This window comes from Acipenser ruthenus, chromosome 40 (genome assembly GCF_902713425.1).
Source record: "Acipenser ruthenus chromosome 40, fAciRut3.2 maternal haplotype, whole genome shotgun sequence".
NCBI classification, from domain to species: Eukaryota; Metazoa; Chordata; class Actinopteri; order Acipenseriformes; family Acipenseridae; genus Acipenser; species Acipenser ruthenus.
Genome location: NC_081228.1, coordinates 6,788,124 through 6,804,539, shown reverse-complemented (window position 1 = coordinate 6,804,539; position 16,416 = coordinate 6,788,124). Strand labels below are relative to the sequence as shown.

At 44.7% G+C, this 16,416-nt stretch overlaps 1 protein-coding gene across 1 annotated transcript; it reads left to right on the top strand.

The window, feature by feature from the left end:
* Window positions 1-685: 685 nt before the first annotated feature.
* Window positions 686-13,916, top strand: LOC117397431 (probable ATP-dependent RNA helicase ddx6). The gene is made up of 14 exons (XM_033996298.3): window positions 686-797; window positions 3,350-3,940; window positions 4,594-4,657; window positions 4,932-5,036; window positions 5,753-5,882; window positions 6,345-6,491; window positions 7,857-7,951; window positions 8,291-8,413; window positions 8,548-8,676; window positions 8,912-9,028; window positions 9,146-9,209; window positions 9,956-10,057; window positions 10,239-10,424; window positions 10,771-13,916. The coding sequence occupies exons 2-13, from the start codon at window positions 3,738-3,740 to the stop codon at window positions 10,412-10,414; spliced, it is 1,455 nt and encodes a 484-aa protein (XP_033852189.1). The 5' UTR covers window positions 686-797; window positions 3,350-3,737; the 3' UTR covers window positions 10,415-10,424; window positions 10,771-13,916.
* The last annotated feature ends 2,500 nt before the right edge of the window (window positions 13,917-16,416 follow it).

Below are 16,416 nucleotides of genomic sequence, written 5' to 3'. Positions count from 1 at the left end.
TATGATGAGGTTTTCAAGGGCGTTTGAATAGTGCCATGTATTTAAACCACCTTTGCTCATATTTTTCAAGTTTGTTAACCATCTTAAAGGAAAGCCCTTCATAGGCTGCAGTATTACTCAAATGCAGCTTCCATTCTTGCACAGAAGGAGCACCGGCAGACCTGCACCCCTCCACTGGAGGTTTCCTCCCAGTCTAGAGCCGGGCAGTCTGGATCCATTCTGCATCCTGAGGAGGAACATGGTCCAGTCTAGAAGGATCCTCTACGGGAGGATCTTGAGCAGTCTCCTTTTGTTGTGGCTTGCTTGTGCAGTGTTCTGACTTTTTAAAAAAAGTGTAAACCGTGGTTAGCAATGAAGTTTGGCAAACATTTTAAATCTGCCTCTTGAAATTCAAGCTTAAGCACAAACTGCGTAACACACAGCCTTGGAAAAATGTCACAGTTACGTCGTTAAATTAAAAAAAAACAGCTAACTGGTTAATAATGAAGGCGTGGCTACATTTAAAAAATGTGGATAAACAAACAAAAAAAATTAATTAAAATGCCTGCTGATAGTGTTAATTTTTTTTGGCTTTATGAGAGAATTTGAGAACACCGAAATGGACTTTGTAAAGGTTGAGGTCATTTTAAATGTATTGATTATTATAATTAAGCGGTGGTCAGCTGACTGAACGGGGAGGGTTTAAATCAGGAAGGAAGCCATCTTGAAGTTTCAGTTTATAGAAAATAAAACAGACACGAAAATAAAAAACTGAATGAAAACCTAAAGAAATACGACAACTATCGCAGAAATCCGCGGTAAGGACGCTTTAGTCGCACCTTGGAGACGTTTCTGGTGCTCGGGCTGACTTTTGTTAGGTGAAATTCAAGTGTTTATAATATATATATATTTATATATTTTTTCTTGGTGTGACGTTGTTGGACGTTGTCATCGTTTTCGGTTACGATGTTTAAACAGTGTTTAAATGTATTTTACTAAGCTGCCGGTGATGTGCCTATGCAATGTTTATGCAGTTTGAGACGTATTTAAATGTTTTGGTCTTTGGTTTTAAACCTGAAGACGTGTTTTTTTTTTCCCGATATGGTGACATTTCAAAGATATGTCGGTATGTGTTTAGTTTTGAATTTCCTACGACACCAGGCTGGATTTCATGTTATGATTTATTTAATATATATTTTAAATCGTCATCGGCTGATTGTTTTCTTTTTACAGCGGTTCAATATTTTTCTGTTATAGTTTACACTTGTTTCAGTTTGACCCTGTCGCTAAGAAATTACTAAAAACTCAATGTATCATGGATTTTATAATTCAGTGGCTTAACTTGGCGTTTTATAAACACGTTAAATTGTCCTGTATAACATTTAACTGTATAACACAGTCTGTTACATGTTGACCAATCGTACGTTGTTTTTTGCAGTATGTCTATTTACAGAAAACAATAGAAACGTCAATATTGCTTTCGAGAAGTAACAACTTATTAACTGTACTGTAAAATTGCAATATACACAAAACGACGCCTGGTTTGAATTGAAAGCGCTTGCCCGCCCCCTCACTCCAGTCCTTCCGCAGTCTTCGTCATGGATTTCAAAACGTTAGGTTTTTTGTTTTGCATCGGGTCAATTCGATGCCTTTACAGTTAATTTGTATTATTAGAGGGCTCTTGTATTCAAATAAAGCCCTTGCAAGATTAAAACATTGTTTTACTTTTTAAACTATTAAATATTATGAATTTATTTTATTTTTTCCCCCCCCATGTGGTCCCTTTTGCAAGTCCAGTCTCCACCATAACATAGACAATAGTGGGTTAGGCCTTAGTTTTGCTTTTTAATATGCAGGAAGAAAGGGGTTTTATTGTGATTTGACATGAGCAACGAAGACAGGTTAAAAATAATTGAATCTCTTAGAATAAGGAAGGGAAAGGAGACTTGATTTGAAGTCTTTAAAATCATAAATGGTCTAGATAGTTAACCGGAAAATCTACTTCAAGTTTAGCACAGAGAGAGCAAGAGTGCATAAGGAATCCGTCTAAGTGTAGAAGAGAAGGTAGGACTAGGACACTGTTACAGTTATAAATGCATGAAATGCAATTGCCTGATGCATGAAATGCAATTGCCTGATCAGCTAGGCTCTTCACCGTCGGGTGCCGAGCCTAGCTGATCAGGCAGTGCTTCTGAAGGAGCCTCCTGCAATCTGTAATCCTGTTTATCATTGATCCCAGACGGGATTACCCCCTTGGCTGTTGACTACAGTCTTCCACAGATCTGCCGTTCAGTGAGCTCTCCTTGTGGGGTTCACTCACGGCTGTGTCACAGTGTGGTCTTGCCAGAGCAGTCTTGTATTGGTGAACTAGCTGGAAGCGGTTTCTATCGCCATGCGTCAGTGTTGCTGGGATGCTTTTGGAGGGTGAAGTTTAGGGGAAGCATGATGGGATGGCATCAGATAAGGGCCTTGCTCTGGTACAGTACCCTGTAGATCAGCGGTCACAACCCCAAATCTGACCACGGGCCACCATGGCAGCCTGCTGAGGGTGAATGGACAGCCACCAGGAAATCACACTTCACTTGAATAGTAGGACTAGATTAACAAACATGTAACTACAAGGTATTCAGGAGTTCAATATTAATGTATTTTATTAACAAAAAATCCTGTGTTCAACTGTAACAGCAATTTATTTCGGCAAGTTTGTGCATTAATTTGGGGACCTGCTTGCAAAACAGTAGACCTACTGATTTTTAGAAGTGCTTGAATTAGGAACATTAGCATAAGGAATGTGAGATTCAGCTGGGAGTGGATCTTCAGAGCTGCTGTCAAATCTGTCTGCACAATCCTTTATGTACTGAATTATCAAAATCCACCCTGCAACAAGCGAGTCACAGTGCCACTCGTAGCGGGAGAACAGAAATAAATATAATAGCTGTTAATTGATCAATAAAACAATAGACAATGCTCCCGGGTCCCAAGCTCTGCCCTACTCTGGCACTGACTGACTGCTTGCTGTGCCTGTAAGCAGTGCTGAACTGGGAGGGAGCTGCGTGGCATTACTGGTTGTGAACAGTATGATCTAGCCCAGCATGGGGAACGTGAAGTCATTTTACAGCACAGCCGGAGAAACTGACGCTCCAGAAACGGAGAATGAAAGGGACACGGCTGGCAGACACTCGTGCAAGAGAAGTAGTTCAGTCTATATATAGAGATGTGTATTGTATACACACTGCTCTGTCATGTTGGAGTTTTGTGCCCCCTGGTCACCCTGTGCTGTGCACTGCGCTGCTTCATGCCAATCTCATGCAATCTCTCTTGCTGAAGTTGCCCCTCCACCCCCTTATTTTATTTATTTTTGCCCTTGCAGGTTGAAGAGAACAGTGGCAAACCGCCAGAGGCTAGAGCAGCGAGACGAGAGTGGATTTTAACACCCCAGTGATTTGTTCTGACTTCACAGAAGCTGGGCCGTTTGACTCTCGGACTGCTTCACAGAGAGAGACTGTAACAGGTGCTGGCCTGCATCGCAATATTGGGGACTCAAACTTCTATTGAGCGACAATTTAAAACGAGAGATCATTCAAAGGAAAAATCTCGACAAAAAACTACTACAGAAATCTCTTTTTGGAGAATTGTATACATATACATACATATAAATATATATAAAATAAGATTGCAGGTTTTTTTATGCTGCAGACTTTTGGAATTAAAACGTTGTATTAAAGATTTTGTAAAAACAGAGACTCTATTGTATAAGGATGAGCACTGCGAGAATGGAGACGCCAGTGATTCTGGGTTTGTCCAATCAGAATGGGCAGCTTCGAGGCCCCGTGAAGCCCCCAGGGGGCCCAGGGGGGGGTGGCGGAGGGGTGACCCCCACGCAACAGACCAACCAGATCAAGAACGCCAGCGTGAACAATGGGAACCCCTATCCGGCACAGACCCCCAACAGCACCATCAAGTGAGTAGTGAGCGAGGAGACTGGACTGGACTGACTCCCCTCTTCTCTCTCCAGGGAAAACTGAGGGGGGTGCGGAATGCTGTGTAGAGGCTGTTGGAAATCTGGACTCCTTGGTTCTTAACCTTGGTCCTCACGTACTCCCCCTATTAGTCCAGGTGTTTGTCTCTTCCAGGATTTTGATTTGTTTTAATCAGGCATTGCTTTCCTGTGCACATTTAAAAAGACCGCACTTGCAGACGGCCTGTGAGACTTTAACTAGAGTGCCGCTACAGTGATTGCTCTAGTCTGTGCTCCTCACCCCAGAATATAAACTGGTGTAACACCTGGTTGAAACTACTGAAGTAGCCATTCAAGCACCTCTAGATTTGAATGGGTTAGCAAGAACAGATTTGTCTACAGCTGCAGTGAAGTTAGACTATTTAGAAATACTACATTTCAGTAGCAAATGACTTTGTCAATGTTTTATTGAATTGAATTTTATTTTGGTGCTTCTGAAGCAGAAATCCCATGTTTTTAAATTTGATTGTTGTGTGGGCCTCTTGAAGCGCTGTTTTGAAATGGGTTTGAATGTAACTTTGTTTTCAATGCGTTTTGTAAATTTGTGTTTGAGTTCTCCACCAACATGCTGCCTGTCCCTCTCCCCTCCCCTCCAGGCCAGGTGATGACTGGAAGAAGAATTTGCAAGTCCCAACCAAGGATATGAGAATGAAAACTTCGGTAAGAGAAACTAACTTAGAAGCCATTCCCCCCCTAGGAAACCTCTTTTCACTTTGACGTTAAATACTAAACTTTTACTAAGAACACGTTTGCAGTCTCAGCTTAACATGAAGTTATTGATCTGATCTAAGAGGGAACGGGGATGGCGTGCGGCTGTACTGCAGTCTGCTGTACCTGAATAATTGAACAGTAGTGTGTTTTTTAAAAGCGACTCTCTGGTGGAATTGATACCTTAGCCCACAATCACAACTCTCACGCCTGCCTTGTGTTTCAGGATGTGACGGCGACAAAAGGCAACGAGTTTGAAGATTACTGCCTGAAGCGGGAGCTGCTGATGGGAATATTTGAAATGGGCTGGGAGAAGCCATCGCCCATCCAGGTGAGGGGCAGCACCGGGTGGGTTGTGGAAACCAGAATATGCTGGAGTTCGGGGCAGCAGTGTGGAGTAGTGGTTAGGGCTCTGGACTCTTGACCGGAGGGTTGTGGGTTCAATCCCCAGTGGGGGACACTGCTGCTGTACGCTTGAGCAAGGTACTTTACCTAGATTGCTCCAGTAAAAACCCAACTGTATAAATGGGTAATTGTATGTAAAAATAATGTGATACCTGTATAATGTGAAATAATGTATAATGTGATATCTTGTAACAATTGTAAGTCGCCCTGGATAAGGGCGTCTGCTAAGAAATAATAATAATAATAATAATAATAATAATAATTGCAACTCCAGCTCAAGGGTGTAGCCAGTCCACGTTTTACAGTTAACCAGAGCGTCTTTTTTTAAAGAGTTAAAATAAGGTATACAGTGCATTTAACTTATTTTAAAGTAGAATTTAAAACAGCAACACACAGATATACAATGCTGGAGGCTGTGAATGCTATTATGGGCATAACTGGGGAAGAGATTCAGATTTCGGTCCTGGTTAAAACAAAAACCTGGATTGTTTTACTGGAACAAAGTGCTCCAGAGAAGGGAGGAGTTTATGTTGCTCGGTTCAGCACATGGATAAGATCCTTGGGTTCTCCCGTATTTGCCAGTGTGCATGCTGGTGCACAGCCAGCACCGCCCCGTGGTAACTTGAGTGTGTGTTCCTGCAGGAGGAGAGCATTCCCATTGCACTGTCTGGTAGGGATATTCTGGCCAGAGCCAAGAACGGCACAGGAAAGAGTGGAGCCTACCTCATCCCCTTACTGGAACGCATAGACCTGAAGAAGGACTGCATACAAGGTGAGGAGACTCGGTGACGTTTTCACTGAAGCGTTTGAGTCAAGCGTTGAGTTCAGAAGCGAGAGCTGGAAAAGCGTGCGTTAACCCTGGCTGAAACACGTTTAAGCATTATTTGTGTAAGCAGGATTCAGCTCCTTATGTTGAGGATAAAGGACATGTTTTTTTCTGTCTCCTGTTTGACTGGCTGAGGTTTTGCTTCTATCATGGGAACGACTTGACTGAATTTGCATTCTACAGTGAATTGTATTCTACCAAGTGGTCGATTTTTAATAAATGTGACTTGGTTATGATGAATACACTTGAGTTTCGTCTTGTAATAGAAGGAAACCTGGTTACAGCGCATTCTTTGATGTAGGCTGTCTCTCCTCTCGTGAGCTGGGGATTGTGTGGGGTATCACTGCTAGTCTGAAGAGTGGGGGTAGGATACAGTGTCTCTGACCTCCTGCCACTTTCTGTCCGCAGCTTTGGTCGTGGTCCCCACCAGGGAGCTGGCGCTGCAGGTCAGCCAGATCTCCATCCAGGTCAGCAAGCACATGGGCGGAGTCAAGGTGATGGCTACCACGGGAGGCACCAACCTGCGCGATGACATCATGAGGCTGGACGAGACTGGTCAGTCCTGCTGGAGATGCAAAACTGATTCTTCACATGAACTGCTAACTAGCTTTGTAGCACAAACCACTTTGTTTTCTTGTCTTGCCCCACCAAAAGGTGCCAGTCATGCTTCAGATCTTGATGGGGATTTGATTTTATTTGCACCCTGAAGTTGTAACATTTGTTGAACCCTGAAAGGAGCTGGTGAATGAATTGAATTCAAGAAGGGTCCCTCTCACCAGTGCTGTGTAGTGCACGTGCAGTCCTGACTCTCTCAGTTCACACTGTCGCTCCTCCTCCTTGTTTCGTAGTGCACGTGCAGTCCTGACTCTCTCAGTTCACACTGTCGCTCCTCCTCCTTGTTTCGTAGTGCACGTGCAGTCCTGACTCTCTCAGTTCACACTGTCGCTCCTCCTCCTTGTTTCGTAGTGCACGTGCAGTCCTGACTCTCTCAGTTCACACTGTCGCTCCTCCTCCTTGTTTCGTAGTGCACGTGCAGTCCTGACTCTCTCGGTTCACACTGTCGCTCCTCCTCCTTGTTTCGTAGTGCACGTGCAGTCCTGACTCTCTCAGTTCACACTGTCGCTCCTCCTCCTTGTTTCGTAGTGCACGTGCAGTCCTGACTCTCTCAGTTCACACTGTCGCTCCTCCTCCTTGTTTCGTAGTGCATGTGCAGTCCTGACTCTCTGTTCACACTGTCGCTCCTCCTCCTCCTTGTTTCGTAGTGCACGTGCAGTCCTGACTCTCTCAGTTGACACTGTCGCTCCTCCTCCTTGTTTCGTAGTGCACGTGCAGTCCTGACTCTCTCAGTTCACACTGTCGCTCCTCCTCCTTGTTTCGTAGTGCACGTGCAGTCCTGACTCTCTCGGTTCACACTGTCGCTCCTCCTCCTTGTTTCGTAGTGCACGTGCAGTCCTGACTCTCTCGGTTCACACAGCTCCTCCTCCTCCTTGTTTCGTAGTGCACGTGCAGTCCTGACTCTCTCAGTTCACACTGTCCCTCCTCCTCCTTGTTTCGTAGTGCACGTGCAGTCCTGACTCTCTCAGTTCACACTGTCGCTCCTCCTCCTTGTTTCGTAGTGCACGTGCAGTCCTGACTCTGTCTCAGTTCACACAGCTCCTCCTCCTCCTTGTTTCGTAGTGCACGTGCAGTCCTGACTCTCTCGGTTCACACTGTCGCTCCTCCTCCTCCTTGTTTCGTAGTGCACGTGCAGTCCCGACTCTCTCAGGTCACACTGTCGCTCCTCCTCCTTGTTTCGTAGTGCACGTGCAGTCCTGACCTGTCTCAGTTCACACTGTCGCTCCTCCTCCTTGTTTCGTAGTGCACGTGCAGTCCTGACTCTGTCTCAGTTCACACTGTCGCTCCTCCTTGTTTGTTCTGCAGTGCACGTGGTGATCGCAACACCGGGCCGCATCCTGGATCTCATTAAGAAGGGGGTGGCCAAGGTTAGCAAAGTGCAGATGATTGTACTGGATGAGGTGAGTTACAAATACCGCAAGCTGTTTGTGATCATCTAACCACTATACCCCAAAGTTCATTGTTCCAGCTGCAGCCCAAGATCAGGGTTTTATTTTTTGTCCCGGTTTTAAACTGTTGATGCTAGATTACTTTCAGAAAATGTTTATTTTGTAGGAACTGTTCTGTTCCAACCAAGTTGCACCTAAATAAAATAAGATGCTTTTATGTTTTAATGCATGATAAAACTGCAGCCTCTATTCTGTGCGTTTCTTTGTGAAAACGGAATGTGTTCTGTGTGTCGGGACAGCGCAGTTTTGATATCCGTGTAATCCAGCCTCCCTCCTCTCCCTCTCTATCAGGCAGACAAGCTGCTCTCCCAAGACTTTGTGCAGATAATGGAGGAGATCATCGGCACTCTGGCCAAGAACAGACAGGTCCTGCTGTACTCCGCCACCTTCCCCACCAGTGTACAGAAATTCATGGTAAGACTGGCTCAGCTCCTCAGGCTTGTTGCTCCCCTTGTAGCTGCTGTAACTTTACATGATTTATGGGGGGGTGGGGGGGGTGACCACTGTGTGACCAGCCCCTCACTGCGCTCCCTTCTCTCCACCCCCAGAGCACGCACCTGCAGAAGCCCTATGAGATTAACCTGATGGAGGAGCTGACCCTGAAGGGGGTCACGCAGTACTATGCCTACGTGACGGAGAGGCAGAAGGTGCACTGTCTCAACACCCTGTTCTCACGGGTGAGTCTGCGGGGGAACCCGAGCGAGCAACATGAAGCGTGTCTTACAGAAAACCAGGAGCCAGTGCCGACGCTTCTAGGCTGAACAAAAAAAATTGTTCAGGTCCTGTGTAAAGAAAACTGTTTATTTATCAAACTTCAAGCTCCTGATCTAAGCCATGAACGCCGGTGGTCTTCAGATTTTAATTGTGTTTTATTGTTTTAACATGTAATTCCTCCTGCCCTCTGCCTCTCAGCTCCAGATAAACCAGTCTATAATCTTCTGTAACTCGTCCCAGCGGGTAGAGCTGCTGGCTAAAAAGATTTCCCAGCTGGGCTACTCCTGTTTCTACATCCACGCTAAAATGAGGCAGGTAAGAACGGAGCGGCGAGGGGATCTCTCCCTCGGAGGACCGGGTTTTTAACTGTTCATTAAGACGCTGGGTTCTGTACTGGCTGGGGATTCATTCTTTTCATGTGTTTTTTTTCAGGAGCATCGTAACCGTGTGTTCCACGACTTCAGGAATGGCCTGTGTCGCAATCTCGTTTGCACTGGTGAGTTTCTCAAACTTCTAGGACTGTTTTGAAGGTTCGTTCGCTAGCCAGGAATTCGACGGAGGTTCGTCGGGTGGCATTCACGCACTGTCAAAAAAAACAAAAAAAACACACAAACCAGAATTGGAAGGTCATCGCACAGAGGCAGGCACCTCTACAGTGTCCAAGAAACAGGCTCAGAAAGACAGAAACCTCTCCTTTTTATCTACAGTTTGCAGAAAGACATTCACCCAGTCCTAAGTATTTCGTTGAGCTGTGTTTCGTTTCAGACAATGAGCATTTATCTAACAGACTAGGATGGGACCAGGGGACTCGGTGTTACACAGATACATCGGGGTACCCTGCTGCATTGAGCAAAACAAGTTGTATAAAGGTTGCAACCCTACATTTTTGGGTTCATAAATAAATTGGCGTGAGCTGTATGAAGATCCCACCCTGTTCTACAGCTGGAATTTAAATCCCAGTTTAGAACTTGTATGAACTGGAAAGCATTTTTATTTTAACAAAATGTACACAAGCAGAGATTTCAAAACCAGTGTATTTTAATTCTGTTCTTTCACCAGTAAGTCTGTGTAGCAGTGTTCCAGATTGTCAGCTGCAGTCCTCGACAGGGCTTGGAGGATCACTGGCCTGGGTTTCTCCAACGCACAGTTCATCTTGCGTGTGTTTTGTAATGCAGTGAGGACTCTCCTCTGTGCAGTTCATATTGCGTGTTTGTAAAGTGAGGTCTCTCCTCTGCTCCACAGACCTGTTTACTCGTGGTATTGACATCCAGGCTGTGAACGTGGTGATCAACTTCGACTTCCCCAAGCTGGCGGAGACGTACCTGCACCGCATCGGCAGATCCGGTACGCAAGAGAATGTGCAGTTTAGTTTTTGGTTTTGAACCACATCAGAATATCATTGACGCGCATTATAAAATAACATGCTGTGAACAGGTTGTAAGGTAGTGCACAGGTTTACTGATATTAGCCCTGTGGGGGATTCCTGTGTTGGTGGTTTGTGTCACTCTGCCCTGTCTCTGCTCAGGCCGGTTCGGGCACCTGGGTCTGGCCATTAATCTGATCACCTACGACGACCGGTTCAACCTGAAGGGCATCGAGGAGCAGCTGGGCACGGAGATCAAGCCCATTCCCGGCAGCATCGACAAGAGCCTGTATGTGGCGGAGTACCACAGCGAGACCGGGGAGGAGGACAAGCTGTGAGGAGCCCCAGGTAAGGGACCGGACTGGGGGCACGGGGAGCTGGGAACCCTGCAGACTTGAGCGATGGGACTGGCTGCTGCTGTTCCGTTTGGAACGGGATGCGCGGGCGGGTAGAAAACTACAGTTTGGGTGCCGTATATTCTGGAGAGAAAGGAACAACGGTAAAACATGGCCCCGTTCTATTGCATAGTGTTCTATACATTGTACAGTTCTCAGCCATGTCAGCTGGCAGTCTCTTTAAATAAAGGACTAAGTAAATTGAGCTAAAAGGCCAACAGTGATTTAGAAGGCTCGTTTTCAGTGTTCAGAGTGTAGATGCTTCTGAATTACAGAAACCTGTATTTGTTTTATTTCAGGAGTACATCGCCATCTGATGAACTGAATTTTTTTTTTTTTTGTTTTGTTTTTGAGCTCGTGTTTGACACCATTTTCTTGGGGATATTGTTCTTCACTTCTCTTTTGGACTTGTAAAAGAGGAAACGCATCATTTCATTTTTTTTTTTTTTTTTTTGCTGGGAGATTGAGCATAAAGAGGCATACTGTGGAACTTGCCTTCTCTCTCACTTCGCTCCACACTGCGTGCATCAGGCCGAGGTCTCAGAAGCACGAACAGAACCAGACTGTTGAGCAAAAGCACTTGGAGGAGCAAGGAAGGAAGGGAAGGAGGATGGGACTTGAAAGCAATTCTGCAGCAGAGTACAGAAACCTGCTAGACTCTTAGTGAAACCTCTCCTTACCCTTCATTTACATGTGAGCGTTGTCATACCAATGCAGCCAATCTGAACTTCTCCCAACCCCTCCCTCATTTTTTTTTTTTTATTTTTTATTTGAAGGCTTTTAGCTATTTGTATGAAGTGCCTTACGAAGCAACAGAACCACTGAATAAGAACCCTGCCTGCTCACTTCGCTGCCCTGCTGATGCCCAATCTTCCCACCCCAGCAGTTAATTTTGTATTATTTTACATCAAACGTGCATCTAGGGCAGGCTGGAACTTTTTAAATAGAAAAACCAGTAACAGGAGAGGTTGAAATTGAACTACCAATAGAAGCTTGCTTGCCATCTGTGTGTGTTGCAAAAATACTGCACGCGCATCTGACGGGTTTCTGAAGAAACGGCTAGGGCTAAATATTCATGATTTGTTTGCAGAAGTTTATTTTATATTTAAAAAAAAAAAAAAATTGGCACACTAAAACAACTCATTTTTTGATGCTCAGTTGAAACACTAACAGGAAATATCTTTTCAGCTGCAACATTAAATAAGATTACGAGCGATGGCGATTTGTAAAGTAATCTGTGTTGAAGTCCCTGTGCTTTCTCATGCCCCTGGAATCTGTGTCACACGGTGTAAACTTTGTAAATGGTGTTTCGTTTTTGTTTTTTGTGTGTTTTTGGTTAGGTTTTATATTTGAACACAAGTTGCCAAGGCTGGAGCATTTGCTGTGAGAGTTGGTTGCATGCCCAATTTGGGGATGAAATAATTCTTACAAGCAGAGAGAACACTACATTTACTATCTTCACCTAAAACAAGTGAAATACACTCTGTCCTTCGTTTCCGAAATGGTCTGACCGCATTTAAACCAGAGAAACTTGCCCACCCCACCCTGCCTTCTGCAGTAGAAATAACATTTAATATAGCTGGAATAGATCACTTTCAGTCTTGACCAATGGGGTGTCCTGTGACCTTTTTGGACGTATTAAAAAAATAAACCAGTTCTCTGGAGTCGTGCAATTAAGATGCCTTTTACAGTAGCCAAGTAAACTACCTAAATTAAAATATTTAATATATACCTTAATGTAAAGTCCTGCTGGCTGGGAAGTGTGTTTTATCCTGGTAAGAATGTACTCTTTGAACAGACATTGTGGCACATCCAGTATTTGGCTGCTGAGCTTTTTTCAGTCAAATACAGTAGTATGGGTGGAATAACTAGGAAGCATCTAAATAGATTCTCTTTCTCTCCTTTTACAGCTAAGAAATAAGACATATTGGGGAGAGGAGACTTGGTGGAGAGTGATACTGTCTTTGCTTGCCAAGTTGAGTTTCTTTGCCTCGTTTTAATCAGTTTTTTATTAATATTTCACCCCATTCAGTGTTGGCTTGCAGCCTTGTCCCTCACAGCATGCTTGATTGGCCTGATCGATATTAATATGAAGAGATTTGTTTTGTGTGTTTTTTTTTCTCCCCAGCCTTGGCTCTTTAAGCACTGGCTGCTTAAGAGGCCCCTGTATCCTGCAGGCTTTCTCTTCCATGGCTTTCTATACAGATCTCAAGCTGCTGTCGCTGCCCACCTAGAAATATGAGACTTGCAAGGGCTACTTAAACCCCAAAGTCTTGTAAGCATTCAAACACATGACTGTGTGCAATATCTAAATCTATGAAATCTAATCGAGTGTTGGGCTAAGCAGTCGCGCCTGTAAGAAGCTAGTGCACTTGTGTGCTGGATTTGGGACTCTGAAGTGTACGCTGGTGCCTCTTGGGTGAGCTTTCTAAAGATAGGATTTTTTATTTTTTTTTTTCATGTGCAAATGTATTTGAGTTTACAAACATGCTGCACAAAACAACTGCAGTTTGTAGCTGCATCAAAGTACAGACAAGCGGGAAAGGGCAGCAATGTTCAGACTGCCGACTGAATTGGGGCATGGAACCCCTGTGTCTGGGGTTTGGGGTTTGGGGGGTGGGGTGGGGGGGGGGGGGTTGAACTAATCTGTACCCTGTACTGCAGCGGAGCTGTGACTACAGAGGGGTCGCCACTGTGAGTATTGGAACACGATCTTTTGTAAATATGTACGTCTGAGAAACGGAGGAAACAGCTTGTGTGTGTTTGCACGCCTGGCGAACAGGAGCTGCAAAATCAATAAGGGAGAGAGACTAAAGCCGTCGGGCTCGCTGTGCAGACTCTAATAGACTTTAGATCGGTACAATGCTTCACAGACCCTCAAACTTGGCTCTTACAAAAGAAAATGTGGGGGAGGGAGGGAGGGGGAGGGCAGTAATAATAATAAACTAAAGTATTATTGTGCAAGCTTATCCCTCCAGCACAGTCTCACCACCCAACGACTCCCTTCCCCCTCTATTTGGGGTCTGTGCTAGTCTAGCTAGGGTGTGAGGCTCTGAGCGGAGGGTAGCTCATTTATCTGGGTATTAATAAAGAAGTGTCCTTTTTTTGTTTTTAAAAGGTGCTTCTGAAGTCTGGATGCTGTAAAGGTTTTGGAGTGGTGCAGTGTGTCAAACGAAACATGAGAGCCAGCAGGAAGGTCTAGACCTCGCCATGAGATCATGCAACTCCCACCCCGGCACGCAACACTCCAAACCTTTACAGCATCTCCACACTGGAAGGGTTAACCCTGTTTCTCCCTCCGGAGTTTGAGCCCTGACACTCGAGACATTTCCACTGGAGTTTATTGAGGGGGGTTAAAAAAAAAAAAAGAAACTAGTGGACATTTCTGAGCATGTTGAGGGAGAAAAAGGGGTTAAAATAATCTGCGCAAGATAGCAGGTGAGGGTTTTTTTTTTTTTTATAGTTTGGTGGGGTAGGGCATCTAAGTTTTAAATGAGTCAATTTGGATGGAGGGAGGTGGGTTAATTTTTTTGTGGTTTTGTTTGGGGGGGGGGAATGAGATGGAGAGACTTTTTTTTTTTTTTTTTTCCCCCTCTAGATTCATCTTGGGATGACTTCTCATTCTTTTGAACTTTTTTTTTGGGGGGGTGGGGGTGGGGGTGGGGGTGGGGAGATGATCACGAACCTGCAATAAAGAAATAATTTTAAAACTATTGACGTCAGGAATGACTAGCCCAGCTGCTTCGTTGCACCTGACTGTGTAACCTGAAAAACATTTCCTTGTGAAACTCTCCACAGCTACGAATTTAAGCATGTGTGTGAGATCCCTTTAAAACTACAGCAGCACTGAGACTACAGCTGGGGTAATCATTTGGAGTGGTGTGGACATGGTTTTATTTTAATTTTTGGGGATTTGGGAGGGAGGGGGTCTGGTGTTGAAGTGACTGGTCATTATTGGTGTTTTTATAGTGATAAGCAATGACGTTTCTGCATCATGACCATATGGGGGTGGGGGGGTGGACAACAATACAGAATGACCCCTGAGAATAGAGGTGCTTTTCAGATTATCACTTCATGGTTTTATGTTGGTATGCCCCAGAATTGGCTACTGGCAGCGACTCGAGTCAAATCAGACTGCAGGCTGCCGTTCAAACAGCTCTCTTGAGTCTTTCTTTTTTTTAATTTGCTCTTAATGTCACTTATTGGGAAGAAAACCTTCCAGAAAAATAAACCAACAAAACCTTTTTTTTGTTTTAAATAAATAAACAGAAGAAATTTAAAATCTGGCCAGTCCTTTAGAGATTTAGAATTGGGCAAGCTTTTTTTTTTTTTTTTCCAGTGAAGCATTTTTTAAGTTATTTTTCCTTTTTAAGAAAAAAAGTCAAATGTGAAATGTAAGATGATGGTTTAAAAATACGAAGAAACAGTCCTAATAAAAGAAATGTTAAGATCTGAAATGAAGAAGAAATGTGAAGGTTTTTGTTTTTGTTAAATAAAAGCTTACTGGAATCCTATCTGCTGTGTGTGAGAATGCTTTTTGCTTGAATTGGTTTTTACAGGTCAGGACAGCATGACTGCACGAGAGGTCACTCACACTGCTGACCTGTAGAGAAGCTTGTGGGTACAGATACCGCATGCTTCACTCACTCGACACTCTCGTGACGTGTGGACACACTGAGGGCACACTGGCGCGCTCAGTGCGAGCTGGTTCGGTAACTCGCGAGCGATTTGATGTGCCGAAGTCACGATCTGTGCGGAAACACAACCTCCGACCAAGAAATACAGACCCTTTTTGGTTATTTCCTGGTGGTACCCAGGGAATTCTGCTATCTCCAAATGCATTGAGTCAGTTACTGTCAGGTAATGTATTAAAGTCTCCCCCAGGAAAGAAATGGGATCAAATAATTATTTTAAGCAACTTCCATACTAAATTCTGTGCTCCCTCTCTTAATTGGTCTTTCATTCCTCTGCTTCATGTTGATCATTTGACTTCATCATGCAGGTTTACCTGTCTTGAAGGATGATCACCCGATCTGAAAGAACGTGGTGCTGGGTCATTGTGACAAATCACCCAACACGTTACACCCTATCCTCTCCAATTTACACCAGCCTTGCTTCCAATAAAAGGGCTCCTCCCTCAAGTCTGTAGCACAGAGTGTTTTTGAGCTCCAGGTTGGTTAATGTTAAGGGCGGGTTCCATCAGCCACATTTTGACTTCTCTAACATTTGACCCCTTTACCTGATCAGTCTGAAAATGCTTGGAACAACTCCAAGAACCAAGTTTGGTGTAAATCGGAGACAGTAGGATTTAAAATCCAACTTTTTGGGGGTGATTTGTCATGGAATGACCCAGTGATCAGTAATACACATTGCTGGCTGCGCTGCCCTTAAACACGGTAGATGCGGCCCAGTGCTTTATCAAACCCACCACCCTCCACACTGCAGCCCAGTGCTTTATCAAACACACCACCCTCTACACTGCAGCCCAGTGCTTTATCAAACACACCACCCTCCACACTCCAGCCCAGTGCTTTATCAAACACACCACCCTCTACACTGCAGCCCAGTGCTTTATCAAACACACCACCCTCCACACTCCAGCCCAGTGCTTTATCAAACACACCACCCTCTACACTGCAGCCCAGTGCTTTATCAAACACACCACCCTCTACACTGCAGCCCAGTGCTTTATCAAACCCACCACCCTCCACACTGCAGCCCAGTGCTTTATCAAACCTGCCACCCTCCACACTGCAGCCCAGTGCTTTATCAAACCCACCACCCTCCACACTGCAGCCCAGTGCTTTATCAAACACACCACCCTCCACACTGCAGCCCAGTGCTTTATCAAACCCACCACCCTCCACACTGCAGCCCAGTGCTTTATCAAACCCACCACCCTCCACACTGCAGCCCAGTGCTTTATCAAACCCACCACCCTCCAC

Excerpts from the sequence above, each read along its gene's own strand:
- LOC117397431 (XM_033996298.3), top strand. The coding sequence starts at position 3,738 with ATGAGCACTGCGAGAATGGAGACGCCAGTGATTCTGGGTTTGTCCAAT. Across the intron at positions 9,029-9,145 it reads TCCACGCTAAAATGAGGCAG|GAGCATCGTAACCGTGTGTT; the intron begins GTAAGAACGGAG and ends GTTTTTTTTCAG. Across the intron at positions 10,058-10,238 it reads GCACCGCATCGGCAGATCCG|GCCGGTTCGGGCACCTGGGT; the intron begins GTACGCAAGAGA and ends GTCTCTGCTCAG.